Raw genomic sequence first — 24,057 nt, forward strand, 5'->3', positions numbered from 1 at the left:
AGACTATTTCTCCCATCATGCAACACTAGGAAACAGGAAAAGAGTGTCATAGAGATGGAGAGGCAGTAGATGCTGTGCCAGAGCAGCACTTTTTTGGTGGGAGGGCCGAGGAGATCTTCACGTGTGGGGCTCGGCGCACTTTAATCCTGTAAAGCGGACCAAGGGCGGTGACGGAAACCGAGGCCACCAGTCATCTTGCTGAAGTGGCGATGTCATGACAGCGGCTACTCGCAATGGCTGACTCTCGATTCGAGTTCATAAGAGTCAGAGTTTTAGAGTTGAGAGTTATGATAAACTTACGTTAGTGACACAATGAAAATTAGGGTACATATCCTATTAAGAAAAAAGAATGTGACTATTAAATATTGATTTAATACCATTCTGAAGCGCGCATATGCAGCCAGGCAATCTCATTAAAGGGAAGGGAGCATGTAAAGGAAAAAGGTAAGTTGAGGCGGAGTAAGAAGGCTAAGAGTTTGTCAAAAAGTATAGGTTATTCAAGGAAGCACGTATCAGTAATTGAGAAAGGGACCCTTCTTAATCATCTTTGTATACCTTTAAGATTAATTAATACCTAATTGTACTTATGAGCTTGACACTGTTTTTTATACATATATATAAATATATATATATTTCTCAAAAAGAACTAACAAAAAAACAAAAATAAAAAAATTTTTAATTCTCAAAAAACTCTATGGTGGTTGTGGTGGGCCTTCTGAAGCTAAGCCATAAGAAGCCTTATAGGGACTTTCCTGGTGGCGCAGTGGTTAACAATCCGCCTGCCAATGCAGGGGACACGGGTTCGAGCCCTGGTCCAGGAAGATCCCATGTGCCACAGAGCAACTAAACCCGTGTGCCACAACTACTGAGCCTGCACTCTAGAGCCCACAAGGCACAACTACTGAGCCTGTGTGTCCCAACTACTGAAGCCCGTGCGCCTAGACCCCATGCTCCGCAACAAGACAAGCCACCACAATGAGAAGCCCATGCACCACAACGAAGAGTAGCCCCCGCTCAAGTAGGCCCCGCTTGCCACAGCTAGAGAAAGCCCTCACACAGCAACGAAGACCCAATGCAGCCAAAAATAAATAAATAAATTTATAAAGAAAAAAAAACTTGCAGCTTCTGCCCAGGCTTCTTGTAACACTCTGATAGCCCTGAGCTGCCATGTGAGAAGTCTTAACTACCCTGATATTACCATCTAGGAGAGGTGCCATGTTGACGTTCTGGCTGACAGCACCAGCTGACCCCAGCATTCCAGTCATCCTCACCAAGGTGTCAGATATGTGAGTGATGCTCTCCAGACCAACCCATCTATCTGCCTGCTGAATACCACCAAGTGACCCTAGTCGATACCACATGGGACAGAAGAATCACCCAGCTGAGCCCTACCCAAGTCTCTGCCCCATAAAATTGTGGGTTATAAGAGAATGGTTGTTATTTTTTAAATTACAAACAAACTATGAGGTAGCTTCTCTCATTCTCATTTTTCAGATGAGGAAACTGAGGTACAGAGAGGTTACTTTGTGCTATACAATGCATTGAAGATACGATTATTCACAAAATAGATATAGGCTTCTGCCTTAGCGGAGCTCACAGACTTCCTGGGAAGTCAGAAAGTCAAATAACCTTTAAAGTGTCATGAAAGTTATAATGTGGGAATGTAAAGTCTGCTGTAGGGTCTCCTAGTTAGGGCCCCTACCCAATTCTAAGGGGTTAAGAGAGGCCTTCTTGTGCAAATGACCTTTCAATGGAGATCTAGCTGATGAGTAAGAGTTAACCTGGTGGAGATTGGTAGGAGTGGGGAGAGGAAGTGTTTCAGGCAGAGGAAACAACTTATGCAAAGGATCAGAGACCTCAATGCTCCTTAGGAATGTGAGGAATTAGTGTGTGGCTGGAGTATGGAGTTTGTGGTGGGGAGTGTGAAAACACTAGGCTAAAAGGAGAAAGTCTCTGTAAACCACACTGTAAAATTTGGACTTTACTCTGAGGAAAATGGGAAGCCTTTGAATGGTTAAGTCAGGGGAGTGGCTGGCCATTTTTATGTTTTAGAAGCATCACTCTGGCTGCTGTGCCAGGAATGGACTGGAGAGGAGTAGAACTATATGCAAGGAGACTAGTTCAAAGGTCATATTATCTGGGCTAAAAAGGGCGGTAGTTGTAGGGATTAAAGGAAGTAGACAGGTTGGAAAGATTTAATAATCAATTAAATGTGAGTGGTGAGGAAACAAGAGAAATTAAGGTTGGCTGCCAGGTTTCTGGCATGGGCAATTGGGTACATCCTCTATGTGCTCCAACAGATGATAGTATTTCCCCTATCATAGTGATTATCACACTGTATTTTAATTGTTATGAGAGGGCATCTTTTTTTTTTTTTTTTTTGGCCGCGCCAAAAAATGCGGAATCTTAGCTCCCCAACCAGGGATGGAACCCATGCCCCCTGCAGTGGAAGAGCTGAGCCCTAACCACTGGACAGCCAGGGAATTCCCCAAGAGAGGGCATCTTAATTGACAATGCCTAGCACGTGGTTCTTGCCCTGGCACGTATGGTAGTAAGCATTCAATAAATATTTATAAATTTAAATTTAAATTGGGAGTTCCCTGGTGGCCTAGGTTTTAGGATACCGGGCTTCCACTGCCATGGCCCGGGTTCAATCCCTGGTTGGGGAACTGAGATCCCTCAAGCAGCATGGTGCAGCCAAAAAAGAAAATAAATAAATAGGGACTTCCCTGGCGGCACAGTGGTTGAGAATCTACCTGCCAATGCATGCGACATGGGTCCAAGCCCTGGTCCGGGAAGATCTCACATGCTGCGGAGCAACTAAGCCCGTGTGCCACAATTACTGAGCCTGCGCTCTAGAGCCTGCAAGCCACAACTACTGAAGCCTGCGTGCCTAGAGCCTGTGCCCCGCACAAAGAGAAGCCACTGCAATGAGAAGGCTGTGCACTGCAACGAAGACCCAACGCAGCCAAAAATAAATAAATAAATTTATTTATTTAAATAAATAAGTATATTTAACTTAACAGTTGTATTAGAAGAGAAACAGATTTGGGGGGGAAACTGACAAGTTCAGTTCAGAACATACTATGTTTGTAGTACCTGTGAAAAACCCAAGTGGATTTTTAAAGTGGACAATGGATTAGACTGGAGCTCCAGAGAAAGATCTGGACCAGAGATATGCTGCCAGCAATGTATGGAGGTCATTTGAGCTGGGGAGAGAATAAGATCACCTATGGTGTATAGAATGCAAAGGGTACAGGACCTCAGACAGATTTCTGGGGTTTAAGAAGCAAGCAAAGTCCTTCCTTATGCAACAGAGAAGGAACTACTGAAAAGGTCAACTGTGTTGGCTGTTGCTGAGATATCAAGCAACATAAGGACTGCAGAGTGCCCCTGCAAAGTTAGGGGTGACCCTATGAGGAGTGAGCTTGCAAAGGTGAGGGAGTGAGGGGAGAGATGACCCCCATGTGTAGGCAACTTTCTCAAGAAGTTTGACTGTAAGAAGGAAGACAGAGATAGGGTGGCAACTGGAGAGTACAGTAAAGGGAAGTTTGTCTAAAGATGGGAGAGACTTGGATATGTTTAAAAGCTAATGGTAAGGAGCCAATAAAGAGGAAAAGGATAAAGTGCAGGAGAGATGGCAGAAAAGGCAGAAGAGGATGAGATTTGAGCACTTAACAACCACCAGATGAATGGATAAATGAATAAAGTTGGTCACTATTTTGGAAGTGGGAAGGGAAAGTTGAGAGGTAAGGTTCTCCACAAGTTGAAAACAGAGCAAACTAAGGAAGACATCACTGAGACAGAATCCCCATACTGGCAGCCCGGGCCTCAAATCACGTGTCAGGGGAGGAGAGCTAGCTCTCTGATGTCACCAAGGGGGTGGGGCACTCCCTACCCCACATCTCCAAAGCCAGACAGAAATCCTCACATCTTGCAGTGGAGAAACTGAGAGAAGGGGAAAAGAGGCATGGTCAGGTAAGGAGGAAGCACAGGTGTGGGGTTTAAAGCTCTGGCAACCGACAGTGGAGGTCAGTTCCCACCTTCCACCAGGGAGAAGCTAACATTAGTCCCCCATTCACCCCCATAAGCTGTCAAAGCATCCTGTACTACTTGTCCATAGTCCCTGATTCAATTGTAATTAATAAATTTATTATGCCATCAGTTAAGATCTGTCTTTAAGCTTCAAGAAGGCAAGGGCTATGTCTATCTCCTTCCCTTCTCTTATCTCCAGTAGCTGACACTTCTTTTCACGCAGGAGGTGCTCAGCCAATCCTTGTTAAGAGCATGAACGAATGAACACACACACTAAAGTACGGTCCCACCCAAGAGGCTTATGTACAGAGGATCATATCAAGGCTGCTCAGCTCCCCAAAACGCATCCTAAATTGAGAGGATGGTATTTTCACCTCTTCCTCAAACTCTGAACCCCTCTGTGTTTCTCCCAGCCACTTTCTCTTTCTCTCCAATTTGGTCTTAGTATTTCTCTGGCTCTCTGTTTCTCTGTCTTTATGTTTTTCTGAATCTGCACAGGAAGCACGCAGTTCTAGGTCTGAGGTGATTGGCAATAGAAACATTGGTGCTTGTATAAATTTAATAAAGGGTCACACATTTTTGTATCTTTGTCATTCATTAACTCCTGTCTCTTTGGCTGTGTTCTGTCTCAGACCTGATTCTTTCTCCTCATCTTCTTGTGTCCAGCTCAAGAGTCCCACCACCACCCAGGACCAGCTCCTCTTGTCCCTGGATCTTCTGATTGGCCCCAGAAGGTACTTGGAGGAAAATCACCCAGCTAGACCCCCTCCTCTGATTTCCTGCCTTGCTGGTCTCGAAGCCCTACTGACCACATCCTCTCTCACCTTACTTACATACTTCCTCATTAGTCACATCAGCCAGGATTTCTCAGCCCCCAAAACCTGTTACTGACCCCCACTCAGCCCCTCTGCCTTACCCTCTCCTCTTACCCCAGGCTTTCTATTCTTCCCTTCTACCCCACACTGCTCTTAGAACCATGTCTCTCTGCCTGCAAGCAGCCACTCCTGTCCTTTTCTGGATCTCCCTCATCCCTTTTTCCCATAGGTGACAGTACCGACGACAATGCTATCGAGCCAGTGGTGGCCAAGTACCCGGGGAAACCTAGGGCTGGGGCCCCGGAGCCCTTCTTGGGGATCCCAGCTCTGTGCCCTGTATGCCTTCACTTACACTGGGGCAGATGGCCGGCAGGTGTCTCTGGCTGAAGGGGACAGGTTCCTATTGATTCAAAAGACCAACTCAGACTGGTGGTTGGTAAGGCGCCTGGGAACACACTCCACCTCTCGCCCCATCTTCATCCCAGCTGCCTACATGACAGAGGAATTCAGCCCTTCCCAGAGCCCGATAACCATCACCCCCCAGCCAATCCCTCTAGACTCCTGGTGAGTAAGTCCTCCCCCATCACCTTCCTACCTCCCTGGCTTCTGGGAATTATTGGAAAGATCCCCTTCCCCGAAGCTTTTGCTAATCCTCTACTCCTACCCCTCACCCCCACCATGGTGTCCCTATCGCCTCTCCTTCCTAGTCTCAAGCCTTCTAGATCTCATGTAATTTTCTACCTGCTCTTGTCTTCCCTGTGAGCCCCCAAGATCAGGGACACAGCCAAGACCCGTGGGGGGACCCTGCCCCCAACTCTTCCCATTTTTCTGTTTCCAGGGCCAAAGTTATTTCCTGGCTCCCTGGAGGAGATGCACCTGTGTCAGGAAACCCCAGGCAGAGCCCAGGCTACGTCTGAGCAGCCTCCTCCTCTTCCCCCTAAAAGGTGTAGAAGTATCAGTGTTACCAACTTGAGGCCCAGCCTCCTGAAGCCCTTGCAGGAAGGACCAAGTAGAAGATACCTTTCCCAGGAAGACTTGCTGACAGAGGCCAATGCGAACATGGTGAGTCATACTGCTTCTTCTGAGCAGTCAGTCAACAGACATTTACTGCTGAGCTTAGTTCTAGGCACATTAGCAAACAGGATAGACAGAATCTCTGCCCTCAAGGGATTCCCATGGGGGTGATGAACATATAAATAAGATAGCCCTTGGTACTAGTAAGCGCTACCAAGAAGCTAAATGTGGTGGAGGATGAATGAAGTGGTCTAGGAATGCATCTCTGAGGAAATGACATTTAGTTGAATCTGAATAAGGAGAGACAGCCCTGAAACAAATGAGGAGATGAGAAGGAATTCTAGCTGAGGGACAGCAAGTAGCAAAGATCCTGAGGGTACGTGGAACCTGGAAAATGATAAAGGGACTGAAAGGCCAGCTTAGCTTTGCTTTTCTCTCTCAGCCTCTTGACTCCTGGCCCAGGGCAGGGTTTTTTGCTGTGTCCTGTCTTGCTAGCTCAGGTCACCAGCAAGTTTCCTCTAGAGATGGAACTCCCTTGATCTTCCTGAAGATTCAGCCCCTCCCCTCTCTCTTACTTACTAGTGGGTGAAAAATGGCCCCTCCTCTCTCACACTCCGCTAGCCCGGGTCTCTGACCCCTCTCTGTCTCCTTTTACTCTGGAGGATGTGAGGGTGGGACGCTCCTCTCGACCCCTCCCTCCACGCACACGGAAAGCCTGTTCCCCTTTCCTGAGGTCCTCTGGTGGGGGTGGGGTGGGGGTGGGGTGGGGGAGGAGGGAAGTTGGCAACAGGAAGTGAGGAGAAGAGCAAAGACTGTGAGGGAGGGAGTCAAAAAAAAAAAAAAAAAAACCCAGAAAAAAACCAGCTGCAGGAGACTAGGGTTTCCTCCTCAGTACCTGGGTCACCCCAGCCAGGAGGTGGTGGTGAGAAAATGGTGGGGGAGAGAGGAGGAGATGGTTAGGAGAGAGAAGATCGGGAAGGGGCACAGGTAGAATAACTACCTCTTTCTTCCCCCTTCCCTTGCAGGCAAGACCCCAGACCTTCATGTCAGAGCCCCCTGTGTACTGCAACCTGGTGGACCTTCGCCGCTGTCCCCGGTCCCCACCCACAAGCCCTGCCTGTCCTCTGCTGCAGAGGCTGGACGCCTGGGAGCAGCACTTGGACCCCAACTCTGGACGGTGCTTCTACATAAATTCGCTGACTGGCTGCAAATCCTGGAAGCCTCCACGCCACACTCGTACCCGAGAGATGGTGAGACCTTCCCTCCTGCTTTTCCCTTGTCCCTTCAATCTCCTCCTTTCCCCTACTGATCCTCAAAGTAATATGTTTTCTCACTGGGACTCTCAGAAGATCAGACAAATCAAAAAATTGTTAAGAAGGGTGTTGAGAGCCGATTGATGTGGCATCTGGATGGAGTTTTGCCTTTCCCTCTCCCCAGAACCCTGGCTCCATGGAGGGGCCACAGACCATGAATAGGGACAACAGTGTCTTGCAACCTCAGGCAAAGGACTCAGAATCTGGCACAGGGACGCCAGGTCTTTTCGACTCCCAGGTGAGATCCCTCACTCCTCCTGATCACATGCAGGAAAAGCCATCGTTTTAGACTTTCTCTTTTATGCAAGACATTCTTCCTCAGTACCCCACCACACCCCCTGACTCACACCCCCACATCCGCACCCCTCTTCCCCCTACCGCCAGGGACTCCGAAGTTAAAGTTTCCTCCACCTGTTTCTCCAATCCCCTCCCCCAGGGTTCACCCTCCCTCTGCAGACGCGCCTCCCAGCTCGACCCCTCAGACCAGCCTTCAGCTCTGCAGTCCCCTCGGCCCCTGCCGCAGGTCCTGGACGACCCCCATGTAAGTCTCCCGTTTCCTTGTGAACGCCAAGATCCTGCCTGCCCAGCCCCCAGTTCTTGCTCCTTCAGAAAGGTCTTCCTCTTTCTGAGCGTTCTCTGGGTATCCTCTCTTACCGAGCACCGCCCGCTCAACTTTAAAGGACCTCACTCCTGGGAGATCCCCTGGGGAAAGCCATGGTGACTGTTGGGGGCTCTGGGTGGCTTATTGATACCTTTCCTTCCTCTTGCCAGGAGGTGGAAAGGTCGGGCATGCTCAACGTGACCAAGATCGCTCAGGGCGGCCGCAAGCTCCGGTGAGAGCTGGGAACACATCAGGGGCGGGGACTGTCGGATTCCGCGGGTAGCGCCAAGTGTTGGGCCCTCCCCGACGCGAATGTAAATGACCTCTGCGCTATTATCACTGCCCCCGCCGCCCCTGCAGGAAGAACTGGGGCCCATCTTGGGTAGTACTAGCGGGTAACAGCCTGGTGTTCTACCGAGAGCCACCGCCGACCGCCCCTTGCACCGTCTGGGTGAGTGTGAGGGAGGGGAGCAGCGGGGGGCAGGAGGGGTTCCGGCACAACTTCTACCGGCCTCAGGCCTACGGCGGGGGGAGGGGGGAGGGGGAGGGGGGAGGGCATGTCGAGAGGAAGGAGCGCAGCCTCCCGTGTCCTCGCAGTCCACCGGGTGAGAGGGAGGCCGTGAGGGGAACAGCGCCGTGGCCTCAGTTTCTCCCCGAATTGCCAGGGACCAGCGGGTAGCCGACCCGAAAGCAGCGTGGACCTGCGCGGGGCCGCCCTGGCCCACGGCCGCCAGCTGTCCAGCCGCCGCAACGTCCTACACGTGAGCGCTCTCCCGCTCATCCCCGAAGCCCCACCCGGCCCGAGGGTGCGCCCCCAGTTTCCCTCACGGATCTCCCGCTGGACCTCCCTGCTCTTTATGCTCCTTCCCGCTGACTCAAGCCCTTTCCCCGCGGGCCCCTCAGATCCGCACGGTCCCTGGCCACGAGTTCCTGCTGCAGTCAGACCACGAGGCCGAGCTACGCGCCTGGCACCGCGCACTGCGGGCGGTCATCGAGCGCCTGGTGAGACGGGTGGGAGGGGGCGGGACAGGGACCCGGGAGAGGCTCGGGCGGGCGGAAGGAGTGGAGAAGGAACTGTAGGATGTGGGGTGGTGAGGGACAAGGTGGCAGGTAGAGCCCTGGGGTGGGCCTGGGATGTGTGGGGCCCCAGCAGCCGGCAAGGGGGAGTGAGAATTTCTCTCCTAGCTCTCTTCCAACCTCTGTTTCGGCCCATCTTGCTGTGTGGATCCAGGATCGAGAGAACCCCCTGGAGCTGCGTCTGTCCGGTTCGGGACCTGCGGAGCTGGGGGAACTAAGCGCGGGGGAGGACGAAGAAGTGGAGTCCGAGCCGGTGTCCAAGTCACTGCTGCGGATCAGCGGCCGTCGGAGCTCCAGTTAAGGGGCAGGCCTGGTGGGCGGGGTCTGGGGGCTTTTCCCCCGCCCCTCGGAGCCACAGTCGCGGCTGCTCTCATGCTCAGATTCCAGTTGCTTCCGCAGGTCGGTGCCCGGAAGGAGCTGAGCAGAACCGGGTACGAAACAAACTAAAGTGGCTTATCGCAAAGAGACCGCCCTTGCAAGCCCTGCAGGAGCGGGGTCTGCTCCGAGGTGAGATGGGCTGGGCCACCTAACGCCCTTCTTCGTGCCTGCTTTAGTGTTTTTGCAAGCACTTTTATTTACATTCCGGATCTCGGCATCAGCCCATTTCATGGATGAGAAAACTTCAGCGAGGCTCAGAGTAGAGCCTCCCAGAACTAGATCAGTTGTCTTCTGAGACCACTGCTTTTCCCCCCCTGCAGCTGATTGTTGGGGGGAGGGGGTGTACTTCCTTGCCCAGACCTGGAACAGGCAGGCAGGAGAGCCAGCCCAACTTTGGGGTGAAGACCCGTGCTAGAAAGAGCTTTCATGGGTGACGCTGTCACTGGCTCCCCACCTCACTCTGTGCCTCCCCAGACCAGGTGTTCGGCTGCCAGTTGGAATCACTGTGCCAGCGGGAAGGGGACACCGTGCCCAGCTTTGTGCGGCTCTGCGTTGCTGCTGTGGATAAGAGAGGTCACTTTCCCAGAGACCCCAGAATCTCCCCTTCTAACAGGCCAAGGCCCAGAACTCCCCACCTCCCCCATCCTAGTCTTTCTTCTGCCCTTTTTCACTCTACCCTCAGGTCCCTCACCAGCACACACTTTAGAGCAAGAATCCTTATCTGCTCCCTGCCTTATCTCCTAGGTCTAAATGTGGATGGCATTTACCGGGTGAGTGGGAACTTGGCAGTGGTCCAGAAACTTCGCTTCTTGGTGGACAGAGGTGAGGTGGCCGTGGGCAGGTGTGGTCCTAAGAACTTCATGTATCAGAATCACAGGTGGTTCTGAGTGAGGGAGCTGGCAGAAAAGGGACGTCTTCTGTCTGGAGCTACATGTCTTAGCACGTGATCTCTTCTCATACATGTTGCAGAGCGGGCGATCACCTCCGATGGGAGATATGTGTTCCCAGAACAGCCAGGACAAGGTACTTACATGGAGGGCCCCTCAGACCCTTGAAAGTCACCCCCATCATCCCTGCTCCCCGCGGATTCCCCTGTGTCCTGCTTCTGGGGAGGTTGTCCCCATCCTGATCTCTGCTGTCTTGCCCCGCTGTGGACCCCTTGGGCATTCCTGTGGTCTGCCTTAACTGAATCTTTTCCCAAACTCCTGATCTCTCAGTTTCTGGGTCCCTCTGGCCATTTCTGAGCCCCTCTGTACCTCCTTCTCCTTCCAGAAGGCCGATTAGATTTGGACAGTGCTGAGTGGGATGACATTCATGTGATCACTGGAGCCCTGAAGCTTTTTCTCAGGGAGCTACCCCAGCCTCTGGTGCCCCCACTGCTGCTGCCCCATTTTCGTGCTGCCCTTGGTAAAGGATGGGAGCTCTGGGCAATACCCTTGACATGGGGGGGAGGGGAAGGAGGGAGCATGAGTGATAAAGGATAGAGGTTCCCTTATACTCTTCTGCCCCATCCTGAGCACAGAGGTGGAAAATAACTTTCAACTAATGTGCCAACTCCAGTTGTTTTTTTGGTGAGTGTTTAGAGGGCTGAGTTTAAAAGAATTCTAAGGTTGCAGTTGGGCTCAGCAAAAAAGAAAGCTGTGATAGATTAATGATGTCTTCACCAAGCATGGGAAAGAGTAGTGAGTTTACCCACCCTGCCCTAGCACCTTCCCTAACCTCACTCACATGCCCTTCCCATCACTCTCTCTCTAGCACTCTCTGAATCAGAAGAGCGCCTCTCTCAAATACAAGAATTAATAAGCTCAATGCCAAAGCCCAACCATGACACTCTACAGTACCTCCTGGAGCATTTATGCAGGTCAGGAAGACTGAACATCTTTGTTCATGTTGGGAGAGGGTGGGATGGGGCCTGCAGCTGGGACTCCGTGTTCAGATGGGGTGAAGGTAGGGAAACACCTGAGTTTAGTGGGTGGTGGAGGAAATAAGCAACCTCTGTGCAGAGCACATATTACCAGAGTCAAAGCCTTTTTGCTCAGTCAGCATCAAATGGGGAACTGGGGACCAAGACAAACCCAGGGATGCTGCGAGAGAATTAAGGAAAATCTCACCCTCTCCCTTCCCTCTGCTTCTTTGTCTTTCACTGGGACAGTACGGATGACTTATTTGGTGGAGTTGGGCCCGGGCAGTGACCTCTGAGAGAGCATAGCCATTTGAATTAAAGCCTCCCAAATTGTGAGCAGAGAGGACTCTAGGGGCTGTCTCTGAAGTTGGGAAGAGGTGGGTGTATCCTAGGTTGTATCTTCAAGTTGTATCCTGAAAGCTTCTCCATTGGTCTCATCTCCGTCCCCCTGGAGGCTCTCTCCTTGATTTTCTTCAGCCACCGCATGGAGGGATCCCAAAGTGAACTCTTCCTCAAACCTCTGAAGGGTTAGATTTAATTGCAGCGGCAAGGCTGCTGCCCTATGGCCCTGTCTCTTGGCCTTTGCCCACAGGGTGATAGCACACTCAGACAAGAACCGCATGACCTCCCACAACCTGGGAATTGTGTTTGGACCAACCCTATTTCGACCAGAGCAGGAGACATCTGACCCAGCGGCCCATGCCCTCTACCCTGGGCAGCTCGTCCAGCTGATGCTCACCGACTTCACCAGGCTCTTCCGCTGACTGGGTCAAGGAAGAAGAGAAAATGTGTTTCCGGTGACTTCTGTTGGATAGCCTTTGGTGGGGGTTGTTCTGCTTTGAGGATATCCCTTTAAATCCTGTGTCTACCAGATGACTGTCTCCATCTTTGTGAGTCTGACCTGAGGGGTTGGGAAAGGGTGAGGAAGCTTCTCTAAAGAGGGAAGTGGATGGATTAACCCCTGCTTCTCTAGTTCCCTGTCATCACCCCTCCGCCAAGATAATAACATATAAAGCAGGGCTCTTTCTGATGCAGTTCCTTTATTATCAGGAAACAGTGTCATTATCAAATTCCTCCCCAAATATAGTTAGACTGTACAGCCCCAGCCCATACCTCCCATCCCTGGGGTATTCCAGGGGGCTATGGCTCCTCCTTCTGACTTCTTTGTGGGGATGGAAACCCCTTAGGAAATGTGGGTCTGTGATTCCTCACTCCTTAAGCACTAGAGTTGAGGAACTGTGTCTCCCCAGGCAGGGATCCCAGGAAGACACTCATGTTGCCCACAGCCATGTTGGGGGTCCCAGAAGGAGGTGGGGTATGTTCAGAGCTGTCCCTCTGATCATGGGAGCGGGGAGGACTCAGCCCCTGGGGCTCATCCAGAATAGCCACAAAGTCCAGCTGAGTGTTGTCGAGATCAAGAGAGTCCAGAGGGTTACACACCTGCCCTTCAGGAGGAGGGTACAAGGCTGGGCCCCCTCCCAGCCTGCCCACCTCAGGGTGGCCACAGCTGGGGTTGGTGCCCCCTGCCTTGAGGGGCCCATAGCAAGTGGGTAGTGGGGGCAGAAGTCGGGGTGGTGCTGCTGCCCTATGGGAAGCCTTGTTTGCCCCTACTGCAAAATTTTCATGGCATGGTGAAGGGGTAGGATAGGACCCTGGCTTGTGATTGGGCAAGTTAGGTGCAAAGCCAGGTCCATATGTGGCCACTTGCGCCTTGGCAGGGCTCAGACTAACCTGGGAACCCCCCAGAAACTTGGGACTCTGGTAGAGAGGGTCCTGGACTGGGGGCTCTCCCCTGCCCCCTCCCTCCCACAGCAGCTCCTGTTGAGACTGAACATAATTACACACCAGCTGTGCCTTGAGCTGTCCTGTAGAATGAGTAGGGGACTCAAAATCCAGGCTGGGCCTGGGTTCTGAAGGAAGATAATCAGGAGGTGGCTGGGTATAGTTGCCTGACTGGGGATACTGGGGAGGGGGAGGCTGGGGGTAGTGGGAGAATAGAGGCTGTGAGCGTGGAGGCCCCTCACTGGGGTGGGCATTGAGGCAGGGTGCCAGTCCTGTGGAGTCAGAACCCACTGGACACCCCTGTTCCGGCTTCACCTGCACTTGTCCATAATGTTCAAGACGAGGACACTGGCTGTAGGCTCCAGCTGGAGGCTTGGGGCCTGGGTACAGCCCAGAGTGGGAAGGGAACTCACCCCATGTTTCTGGGGTGGGTTCAGGATAGGAGACCTGCTGGGGACAGGGGTTGGGGCTGTAGTTGGTAGGCGGACCAGGCCCAAGAGGCAGGGAGCCTGGACCTCTAGCTCCATAAGGCTCAGCTGCTGCCCCCTCAAGTCCCCCATATCCCAGAGTATCAGCAGGTGGGAAGTCCATATAGGGGTTCAGACCACCGCCCATCATGGAGGTCCCAACCTCTGGCTCCTCCCGTAGCCCTCTGGTATCCATGGCGACATTCTCAGTGATGCTGGGGGGCTGTGGTGAGTAGACAGAGGTTGGGAGTTGGGGATCAAAGTTCCGTCCTCCTCCTGCCACTGTGGGGGGTGTGTGGACACAACCCAAGCTCTTGAACCGCTGGACTCTGGCTGGGGCAGGGCGGTCAGCAGACCGGGCTGGGTCACTGGCCCTCCGGGTGACGCCTACATTGGGGTTGTATCCTGGATACTCGGCTCGGCTTCTCCAGGGAGGTGCGGGAAGACCCCCCATCCGATCCAGGCTGGGTGCTGCAGTGGGTGGGGTACCACCTCCCCTGGCTGAAGCATATCTTGCCCGGAGCAGGTAGTGCTGGGCAGGCGTGAGGCCAGGCAGAGAGGATGCCCCGTTCTCTGGTGGGGAACCAGGGGGGAAAGGGGAAGCCAGGGAGGAGCGGCGGCTGACAGTATAGGCTGAGCTGACGCTGCTGGAGCTGCTGCTGCGGCGGTCAAGAGATACTGGGGGGCCCAGACGGCGAGACCCAGGAGTGCCTGCAAGTGATAGGTAGAAAAGGCAGGGGGGCCAGGGAGCCCTCTGAGTCTCACCGTGCCTCCTCCAAGGGATAGCCTTGTCCTGGAATCCCAAGGAAGGCTCCTTAACTCTAACCACTCAGTTTTGTCTCCTCCTTCACCCATGCCCTTTCTGCTTCTGGGTCACCAGGGATTCAGGGTTGCTGTGAACAGTCCTACAGGTTGTACACTGCACAATCATAGGGGACAGCATTTGCATCGTAGACTTTGTATGTCACAACAATTTTCTGATAGATGGAAGGAAAGCGTCTTGAGGGAGGAGGACGTTTTTCTAATTGTACAAAGGAGCTGTATAGCAGCCCTGAAGGGTGAAGTCCTCCTTCCAGCCCCAGGGAAGGTCCAGATCCCAGCCTAGCAACCACCCCCAACACCCATCTCTCACCGGTGTGGGTCAAGCTGGGCAGTTTGAGGCCCCGGGGCCCTATTGGTCGGAATTGGTGTAGCTGGTCCAGCCTAAGGTTCTCAAGGCGGCGAAGAGTAGACAGACCAGTGCCAGCAATGCAAGGCCCCTCATCCAAGCTGGACAGGTCCTCAGTGCTGCCCCCTGCATTTCCAGTCATTTCCACACCACTGTCTGTATTGGCTGCGCTGCCTGCTGGGGAGTGGTCACTGCTGCAGGACGACTGGGCCCCAGGGCTTGGCTGTGGCTTCTGTGGGGAAGATGAGGGCTAAGGGTGGCACCCATCCCCCTTCCCCACAGTTCCCTCAACTTGGTGAGTGGCTAAAGCCTGTGTCCCGGTGACTGCTTAAGGGTACAGAGAGGGCTGAGCAAGTGAAAGATGAGGGCAAACTGGAGAAAAGGTGATGAGAAGAGCCTAGACTACCTTGACTCAAATTTGGGCTCTATGACCTTGAACAATTTCTCTATGCCTGAGTTTCCTTATCCGAAAACGGGGAGAGTAGGCTCCTTTCTCATGAAGTTGTTGTGAGGAGTACGTGAAATTATACAGGCACAAGGCCTAAAATAATATACTAATTCCTATATATGAGTTTGTTGAACCCATTAAATAATTAATTACACTAAAATCCCTAGATTTGAGGTAGCCCAAGGAGCAAAACTTGGATAAGAGACTGGGGGACCGGCCACAGAGGAGAGATTTGCACAGGAGGCGATGGACCAGTTGGGAGGGGACTAGAAAGATGTCGGCAGGGCAGGCCGGGGGTATGGAGGCAGGGGGTTGCCTCACCATGGCACCCTCAGGCACAGTCAGTCTGCTGTCCTCCCTGATGGGGCCTCCGTCCCGCTCCCTCTTGGGCTCCACCGTGGAAAGAGCCGGTGCCCGGGGCAGGGGGCCATCTCCTCGGTGCCGCTTGGTCACGTGGGCGTCAGGACCATGCACTGTCTTGACATGTTTCCGGAGCGAGCTGGGATCTGTGTAACGTTTGGTGCAGCCAGGGAGCTTACACACATAGGGCTTCTGTTGAATGGAGAGTGAAGACAGCAGGCAAAAGGATCAAAGCGGGAGAATACAGAAGAAATGGGAAAAAGTGGTGGTAAGTGAGGACGAGGGGCGTCAGGGAGGAATGCACAGCACCCAAGGAAATAAGGAGAGTAGGGCCCTTGGCGTAAAGGATGAAAGGATCAAGGGGAAGATTAGGAAAACTGACAGCCCAGGCCTGGGAAAGATGAGGGGGTGAACCCAGGTCTGTGAGGCCTCATAAATTCAGGCGTTGAAGGGACCAGGGGTCTCTTCTAGTTAGCATGGGTCTATTTTAGTTTAGCCCTTTGGCTGGTTAGAGCAGGGGTGGTAAGTGGAAATTCTTGGTTTCAGAAAGACCTTCTTCAGGTGAATTATATGGGTCGGGGTAGGGGGAACTCACCTCTGTGGAGTGGGTGCTGGGCTAAGGGATTTCTTATGGGGGAACCTCCCCAGTAGGTGGCTTCTTTAAGTGGGGAGGGTCTCTTGAGTGGGGCATTCACCTCATTGGAGTGGGTCCGATTCTGGTGCTTGGCTCGGTCACTGGCATTGCTGAAGGCTTTACTGCAGCCCTCGTGTTCACACATGTATGGCTTCTCACCCGTGTGTGACCGCAGATGTGTCTTCAGATTTTCCAGGCGTGAGTATGACTTCCGGCACCCCTCAAACTAGGGGACATGGGGGTCAAAGGATCGCTCTCAGACAGAAGGACATGGAGATTAGTGGAACCCTAAATCTCAAAAGGGACATACATCAGAGACTATAACTCAAGATGGGAGAGCACTGGGGCTTCAGCATTCCCAAAATTCAGGGACAAGGGCAGGCAAGAGCTGGGGGAACAAGTAGCTGGAGGCACTCGGCCTGCAGGGACATGGAGCTGAGGCAGCGAGCAGCCCCTGGTCAAACCAGGGCACATCTCCTGCATGGGGAGCCCAGACTGTCTTAGGAGGTGTCATCCGGGGAGTGTGTGTCCTCAGTGCAGGGCTTCCCCATTAGGCAGAGTTGCAGGCCCGGTGCCTAGGGCCCACTGTATTTCTAGGGGCCCACAAAAATGTTTTAATTTCTTTTAAAAACAAGGGGAAAAATTAGCTTTTAGGTCCAAGAAAGTGTTCTAATATATAATATCAATATGTTCATCTTCATACCAACCTAGTCATAAAATACAATTTTTGAATATTTGTTTATGGAGGAAGGGACCTATGAAGGCAAAAGTCAGATTGGGCCCTGCCTTGGTGGGGAGCCCCGATTTAGAAAGGAACCCTGAGCTTGGGGAGGGGGTGCCTCACCGTGCACTTATGTGGCTTCTCGCCTGTGTGTCTGCGCATGTGCACCACCAGCATGTACTGGGCTTTGAAGGGCCTCAGCTCCCTGGAGCAGCCCCCCCAATGGCACACAAACTCCTTCCGCTCTCCGTGGATGTGCTCGCTGTTGATGTGCTGAGGGAGAAGATGCAGAGGTTCTCTGAGGTTCCCTATGCCCCTGAGATCCACAACAGACCTTCCCTGGACCTCCCCACCCCACCATATCCCTCCATGGCTTCCCATCAAGGGGGAAGAAGAGGCAGGAAGAACATCATAGCTCACAGCTCCGTTCTTCCAAGTTTCTAAAAGAAAGCTACACCTCCTGAATTTCTGCCTACCCACTGGGCACCCAACCTCTGACCTCCTGCCCTTAGCCTGATTCCACCATGTCCCACCCAGAATGTCCTACAGGCTTCAGCCAGCATTCCTGTTACCCCCTGCGGCTCACGTGCACCAGCTGCTCCTGGGAGTCGAATTCCTGACTGCAGCCATCCCAGCGGCAGTCAGTCTCATACACAGAATCGTGCTCAGGCTTCTCCTCTCTCTCCAGGTCTTCCCGCCCATCCAGCATCCCCAGCAGGGGATCCTAGGGTAGGAGAGAAAATCCTAGTGTCACCTGGGTGACAGCTTTTGTTTCGCTCAGGTTGCAGAGGTAAAGCTCCCCGCTCCCCCTTACCTGTGTGCCCGTGGAGTTGGGGCTGCACATATCACCTTCCAAGGGTTCCTCCGGGCGCTTGCTAAGCAGCACATCCAGCTCAGACTTCAGCTTCCCCAAGGGCAGAGGTGAGGATGGTGAAGGGAGAAGTGAGCAGGAGGAAGAGAGAGCCCAGCCAGGTCTTCCTGCCCTGAGTGCCCCCACCCAAGCAGCTGGAACCCCTGGGTTTGGAAGAGACTTCCTCCTTAGACTGCACTGGTGAATGGGATGAGCAAAAGGTGGGATCTCATTTGGAAGAGACTGATTCAACCCCAAGGAGCGAACCCCGGCACCCATACCCCTTAATTTTTCTGGCACTGAAAACGTTTACATCCTCTGTTCTTCATTCACCTTTCCCCTAAAAAGTCTACCACCCACCCACCGTGAACTGAGGGAAATCAGGTGACAATATGAGGACTCTCACCTGGCAAGTGGAGAGGGGTCCCCGGGACTGAGGATGTGGCATCATCCCACCCTGGGTGGGGTCATGGGGACCACAGGGCTGGACCCCGAAGGAAGGCGAGGCCCCTTTTTGGTGATTCATCTGGGGTGAGAATCCCAGAGATGGGCTGAGGAGGAGGAGGAGGAGAGGCAGTTACTTAGGACTATCATCTCAGAAAGCCTCAGTTCTTGAGCTCTTTGGAGGGTTTCTGGAAGACAGTATGGGAAGTGGTTGAGGCAGTCCCAGGGAAGTACTGAGGAGGGCTTCCATGCCTTTGAAGCGATAAGGATTCAAATAGGGTCAGGTGGTTTGGAGGGCTTGAGGCTTTTAATGGGGTTTGGTAGGGCCTTTAGGGGCCTCTTAGCCCGAGGCTGTCTGCACCTCATGGTGCCGATGGAGAGGTGACCATAGGAGCCCCCCGGAGATGCACAGCGTGAGTTGATGAAGGCCACGAGGGAGCTGGGTGAGGTGCGGATAACTGTCTGCAGGTCCAGGCTGGCGTCTGACAGAGGTGAGATGGAGAGAGCCCGCTTCTTGGTCAATTTGACTGCACTCCGGGGAGGAGGAAACAGTGGGGCTGGGGCAGGAAACAGGGGAGATAGATACGGTAAAGGAGCATGTCCCCCATGCATGCAGCCTATGGGTCCTGACTCTCAGCCAAAAGAAATGACACCAGACTCTGCCCTGTTGACCCCATCTGTGACCTCCTGATCATGCTCTGATTCCTTGATCCCATCTCCAAGCATTTCCTCTTCCAAAGTAGATGCCCTGCCCTCCAACTTTCTCCCTCAGGACAAGTCCCAAAGAGGTAGAAAGGAAAGAGATGTTGCCCGAAGCCTCACCCTCCGTGCAGCTGCTGGTCTCTCTGGCTGGCCCGTAACTGTGGGGGCCGGACATGAGGGTGGCCTGGTGGCAGAAGGGCAGGCCAGGCAGTCCTAGAAAAGAGATACAGCTGGAATGGGGGTTGGGAATGGAGGACACATAAGGTCTCACCTTGAAACCCCAGGTAAGGCCTGATCCCATATTCCAAGCCCCAATAACATGGGGCCTCAGATCTTTTTGTATATGGGAAACTGGCACGGGGCCGGAGATAGACGAGGGATCCCTGGGACTGGGTGTGAGATCTGCCAGTCATCAAGGTCCGGGGATTGGTGTACGCACTGACCTTCTGTCCCCATGCTGGGGGCCCCCTGACTGGGGAGGGGCCGGAGACAGCAGGGCTCGCCATAGCTACTGACTGGCGGTGGGGTCATCGAGTTGAACATGGTGTCTCAGAGGAGAGTGTGGGGACACTGCAGGAGGGGAAGGGAGATCTGCAAGTTATAAAGGCAGGAGAGAAATATGGAAGGTCAGATAACTAACTCAGGTGCCGAACCCTGGGCAGAGCACCTCCAAGACATCTGCCATGGGAAATCAAGTTGAAATGAGCTTCACTCAGCCAGGGGAGGGTAAGGAGAGAAGTCCCATAGAGGTAGAGGCAGTCTTGGGGATCTTTGGGGGAACCGGGTGGGAGCTTTGCCTGGGTGGTGTGTGTGTGTGTGTGTCTGTGTGTGTGTGTCTGTGTTTGTGTGTCTGTGTGCGTGTGTGTAGGGGGAGTGTTGTGGACTAATTGTGAGCTTCAGGTGATTTTATACCATGGGCCCTCTGTTTCATCTCGTTCTGACCATGGGCCAGCTTTGAGGGGTGGGATGGGGGAACTCAGGAGGAGGAGTGACTGACCTCAGGCACTGGGCTGGCTGCTTAGCCTGAGCCCCTCTCCCTTTCTTCATTTGTTGCTCGCTGCCTAGGGACAGCCCGTCTACAACCTCTCCAGTGTCCAGCAGAGGGAGCCCTCGCCACAGCCCAGAGACGCTGACGGGGCCAGGAGGGAACCCAGATGATCTGTCCTTTCCTCTCTAAGGCAGAAAACTGTGTGGAAGGGGATAAAGTTTCTGAGGAGACCCTCCAGGGTCTGTTGGGTACAAAGGATGGAGCTGGTGTTATTCAGGGGTGGTTTGAATCTGGGCGCCCGCCTAACTCTTTTGGTCTGTTTTGGGGGAAGAGGAAAGGGGCTGTGAGGGAAAACTTCGGGAGAATACACAGACACAGACACACAGACACACACACACACACACACACAAATCATCCATTAGAGAGGAGTAGTGAGGGAGAAGAGGGTTCCGCTGTCCGCTTTTCTCCTCAAACTCCAGTTTTTACTCCACCCCGGGTTTTCCGGTCTCCCGGGACTGAGGGTGGGGTGGGGCGGGGTAGGGTGGAGAGCGACAGGGAGCGGGCCGGCCGGCGCGGTGGGTGATCCCAGGATGCTGGGATTTAGGGTGAGGGCGGGGTAAGATGGGGAGCGGAACCCGGACCCCATGACCCAGCCCGAGCCCCGAAGCCTGGGCTGTACTCTTCCTAACTCCTTCTTTACCAGAGGAGATCCGGATCCTGCAACCAAGACCTCCCAACTCGACCTTGGCACTACTTTGGGAGGGGGCACAGCTGGCTGGCAGCTGGATGGGGGGACACTTCTCCCGCCTCCTTCCTCTATGACTCACCCAGGGGAAGGAGGCGGGGGCTAGCAAACGACCCCCCCAAAACTAAAGAGACTCCCCCAAACATGCCTACTCAGTCATCTTCCTGCCCCAGTGCCCAGCCATAGGGGAGGCCGAGATGGAAATTGGGCGACATCCCTCCTCACCCACGCGTGCCACAGCCCACCCACGTCTCCCCTTCATATTAGTGAAAGGAAGATTTCGCCAACTTTTCCAGCTTCAGAAAATTAAGTTTTTCTGGGGTGTGGATGAGAGCGCAGGATGGGGCAGGGAGCTCCAGGGTTCCCTTGCTGGAGCCCTGAATCATCCTCTGTGTCTCCCAATTTTCCAGAGTCCCCCCCTCGCACCCCCGCTCCCCAACTCCCAGGAGTCGGCCCCGCCCCCCTTCTCCCGGTCCCGCCTTCCCCGCCCCCGTGCCTCCTCGGCCCACCCAAGTCGCCGCCGCAGGCTCTGGCTGCAGACGGCTCCGCTTCCCCCGCCCGCCCCGGGAGCCCAGTTGAGCGAGCCGCCGCGGAGTGGAGGGAGGGTGGACTGAGAGGCGGGACACATTCTTCCCTCCTCCCCTCAGTGCATCCCGAGAGCTGGCATTGGCGCCCGTGGGCGGGGGGGGCACTGTTGGAGAGTGGGAGTCCCCTTGGTCGGGTGAAAAAGAAGAATCCAGAAACTACAGGGAGAGAAAGTTACTAGGGTAAATAAAATAAGGTGTGTCTGGGGAGGGGGAGGGGCCAGGACACCTTAGGTTCCTGGGTATCCCAGCTGGCTTCCCAAGGGTTAACCCCTCCAGACCCCCGGGAACCCCCAGTGACGTCAAGGGCGGGGTCTGTGCCGCCTGGCAGGGGATGCCTGGGAGATAATGGGGGGGTGTCTCTGGACCCCGCCCCCCAAGGAAAACCCACCCTTATTCCGGCCCTTACAACTCCCCCCCGGGAAACTGCGCTGCCTTCTCCCTCTACTGGACCGTAAAGACCTATCCTATGAAGACCCCAGTTCTCCAGCGCCCTAAAACCTTCAGTCCCCAGTGTCTATGGGATCCCCTTTCCCTAATCCTGTCCCCAAAGCTAGCTGCCCAGGACAGATTGTTTCGGGGTCATGGGGCCTGAAAGAGGCTTCAGAGCGGGGAGCAAGGGCAGGCAGGGTGGTCTGAGCCAGAGGAGGGGCCTCGGTCCCCAGCTCCCGTTCGGGAGGGGGGCCAAGGGTGATGCACAGGCAGGCAGTGCCCAGTGGTCCCGCCCCATCCCAGTAGGGGTCTCCCTGTGGCTGGCCCCAGCTGCCCTGGTGGTCCTGAGGTCAGAGGGTCAAGACAAGGTCTCCTCAGCTCCTCCTTAGCACCCTGCCCACAGCCATTGGGACCCAGGAGTCCAAATTCCTTGGGGAGTCTTCCTAGGGCCTAAACTAGAGACTGACTCCACCAGCCCCCTTCCTACTGTAGAAGACAATTCTTTTCCCCCCAAATACATGTACCAGCAAGCACATCTGTCACAAGACAGGTCAGAGCTTTAAGCCCAGCCGCCCCCCAGTGGTTTTGTCACCTCACACACTCTATCTAGGAGTCTCTCCGTAGCCGTTCCCTCCTTTCAGAAACACTGATGTTTTCCTGCCCTGCGCTCACAATCACACCTGGACTTCCCTCTCTACCACGCAGACCTCCAGCTAACCGTCCTTCCAACCTCTTCAAACCAACCTCATTAAAGTGAGATGTTCCTAACATGTGGGAGAGGCAGAGACAGACAAAGAGATCCACGGTTGCCTGAGACAGAGACACACAGACTGTCAGAAGAAAAAAAAAAAATACAGAGAAAGGGAGATACATTTGAAAAAATTCTCCAAACTTTCTAATATCTTATCCCAGGCTCTCCCACTCTTATTTTGCCTCTATGCCCTAGGTCTCCCGCCTTGGCTGGGCAGAGTCCCTCGCAAGTAGAGCATCCCCTCAGGTCCCTTCCCCCACCGCTCCCAGGTGGTCCCCCTCCTGCCCCCCTTCTCACCTCCGTCTGGGCGCAGGGCTCGGGATGCGCGGTCCAGGGCTGGAGTCTGGGCTGGGGGGTGTGCGATGGGGAGGGGGGGGCGGACAGGGCTACAGCAGCGCAGCCTCAGGGCCACCCCCACCCCCCAACCTGGCCCCCAGCCCTCCAGCCGGCCCAGCCCGCCGGGCCGCGAGCCGGGACCACCCGCGAGAAGCGCAAACTTTTTTTTTTCCTTTTGCAAAAACTTTTTCTCGCTCTAGCCGCTGGCGCGCCGCAGCTCTTCCCGCTCGCCCCTCACCTCCCTCCTATTTCCCTCCCTCTTGCCGTTCTGGAGGATGAGGCGGGGTAGCTGGAAGCAAGAGAGGGGGTGCCGGGCTTATTGCACCCCCAGGACCCCCAGGATCCTCCCCCTCCCTTGAGGCACCCTATACTGCCTAACACCCCCCCCCCCCCCGCTGAACATGCTGCTGGTAGTGGGCAGTAAATCCCGGCGTGGATCCCTGGATCGGCTGCCTACGAAGAGGCCCTGAATCAGAGCCAGAAAAAACAAATGGAGAAATATATCGGGGGAAGGAGGGGTGACGAAAAAACTCACCCGAGAAAAATAATATTGGAAGTAGGGTCGTTGACTTTAGTTGGTGCTAACTGAGCATTCCATAACTATCCTGTAGTTTTTCTGCCGGCCTCACCCTTTGGATAGAGCATGAAGGGGTTGGGACAGATTTGGGGTGGAAACAGGATTGGGACAGAGTTGGGTTGGGAGCCCTGGGCGGAAGGTGAGGGGTCCGCGGAGCATAAAAGGGAGGAGCAGCGGCTGAGGCTCTGGGTGCAGGGCAGGGCCTGTGTTCACAAAGTTGCTAAGGAACCCTGAGACTGAAGCACTGTTCCCGGAGAACTCCTACTTTCCTTCATCTCGAAGTTCTGGAGACTGGGGCCACCTCTGCACCGCTACGCGGCCCTCTGTCTTTCTGCTCTTCAAGGCTGTCTACTCCCTCTACTGGTCTTTCTGGCACATGACACCTTCTTCGAGTCTGACTGGAGGCAGAGGAGTCTGGGGGAGGTGAAGGAGTAGGAGGCTTAGGTCCCCCCACCAAAGCCCAGCTGGGAGCCCATGCAAGGGTTGCATAAGCCCAAAGAAACAGAGGGGCACACCGGCAGAGGCTGCTACTGCAGAGTGGTAGTGTCTGATAGGGGAGTGCCCTGTCCCTTTGGACTTGTGTTGCCATGGTTACTGGATGCAGGGGAAGGGGCAGCTATTTTAGTCTCTCTGAACTTTCTTTATGAGAAAGGGGAGAAGGCATGGTGAGGGAAAGGAGCCCCTTCTTTTTCTGTCACCCCTCAGATAGACCTCCCACATCCTAGCTCTGCTTCCAAGAACCACGCCTCCTTGGGTCTGGAGAGTCAGTCAGTTAACTGTTCGCTCTGAGGGTCAAGGGGAAAGGTGAAGCTAGGAAGAGGTCTGAGGCCTGACAAATATATGTATCAACTGTGGGAGGACAGATAAGGAGCCCTATTTTAGCCTCCCTCCCCCACATGACTTTGACCCAGACAGTTATACCCAGAGGGTCA

At 54.1% G+C, this 24,057-nt stretch overlaps 2 protein-coding genes across 9 annotated transcripts; one reads left to right on the top strand and one right to left on the bottom strand.

Annotated features, from left to right (window-relative positions):
• The first annotated feature begins 4,591 nt into the window (after nucleotides 1-4,591).
• On the top strand, nucleotides 4,592-11,999 carry ARHGAP9 (Rho GTPase activating protein 9). 8 transcript variants are annotated; one of them, XM_028484709.1, is made up of 18 exons: nucleotides 4,592-4,769; nucleotides 5,080-5,414; nucleotides 5,795-5,912; nucleotides 6,890-7,114; nucleotides 7,302-7,415; nucleotides 7,614-7,718; nucleotides 7,949-8,010; nucleotides 8,139-8,229; nucleotides 8,444-8,539; nucleotides 8,682-8,780; nucleotides 9,010-9,151; nucleotides 9,255-9,362; nucleotides 9,708-9,806; nucleotides 9,978-10,055; nucleotides 10,203-10,256; nucleotides 10,506-10,640; nucleotides 10,989-11,094; nucleotides 11,729-11,999. In XM_028484709.1, the coding sequence occupies exons 2-18, from the start codon at nucleotides 5,098-5,100 to the stop codon at nucleotides 11,898-11,900; spliced, it is 2,121 nt and encodes a 706-aa protein (XP_028340510.1). In that variant the 5' UTR covers nucleotides 4,592-4,769; nucleotides 5,080-5,097; the 3' UTR covers nucleotides 11,901-11,999. The 8 variants fall into 8 exon arrangements, 7 of the variants coding, with proteins under 7 accessions (XP_028340510.1, XP_054938647.1, XP_054938645.1 ...); XR_008616608.1 differs by lacking the exon at nucleotides 10,506-10,640 and having other exon boundaries at nucleotides 9,978-10,003; nucleotides 11,729-11,815; XM_055082672.1 differs by lacking the exon at nucleotides 10,506-10,640.
• A 160-nt stretch (nucleotides 12,000-12,159) lies between these two features.
• Nucleotides 12,160-22,558, bottom strand: GLI1 (GLI family zinc finger 1). Its single transcript, XM_007103886.2, has 12 exons — nucleotides 22,510-22,558; nucleotides 19,156-19,282; nucleotides 18,833-18,925; nucleotides 18,372-18,567; nucleotides 17,973-18,117; nucleotides 17,531-17,620; nucleotides 17,303-17,440; nucleotides 16,840-16,989; nucleotides 16,057-16,221; nucleotides 15,323-15,553; nucleotides 14,518-14,785; nucleotides 12,160-14,096 (listed from the first exon to the last, which is right to left on the bottom strand). Exons 2-12 carry the CDS (start codon nucleotides 19,253-19,255, stop codon nucleotides 12,352-12,354), a joined length of 3,321 nt encoding a protein of 1,106 aa, XP_007103948.2. The 5' UTR covers nucleotides 19,256-19,282; nucleotides 22,510-22,558; the 3' UTR covers nucleotides 12,160-12,351.
• Between the last annotated feature and the right edge of the window lie 1,499 nt (nucleotides 22,559-24,057).

This window comes from Physeter macrocephalus, unplaced genomic scaffold (genome assembly GCF_002837175.3).
Source record: "Physeter macrocephalus isolate SW-GA unplaced genomic scaffold, ASM283717v5 random_215, whole genome shotgun sequence".
Taxonomy (NCBI): domain Eukaryota; kingdom Metazoa; phylum Chordata; class Mammalia; order Artiodactyla; family Physeteridae; genus Physeter; species Physeter macrocephalus.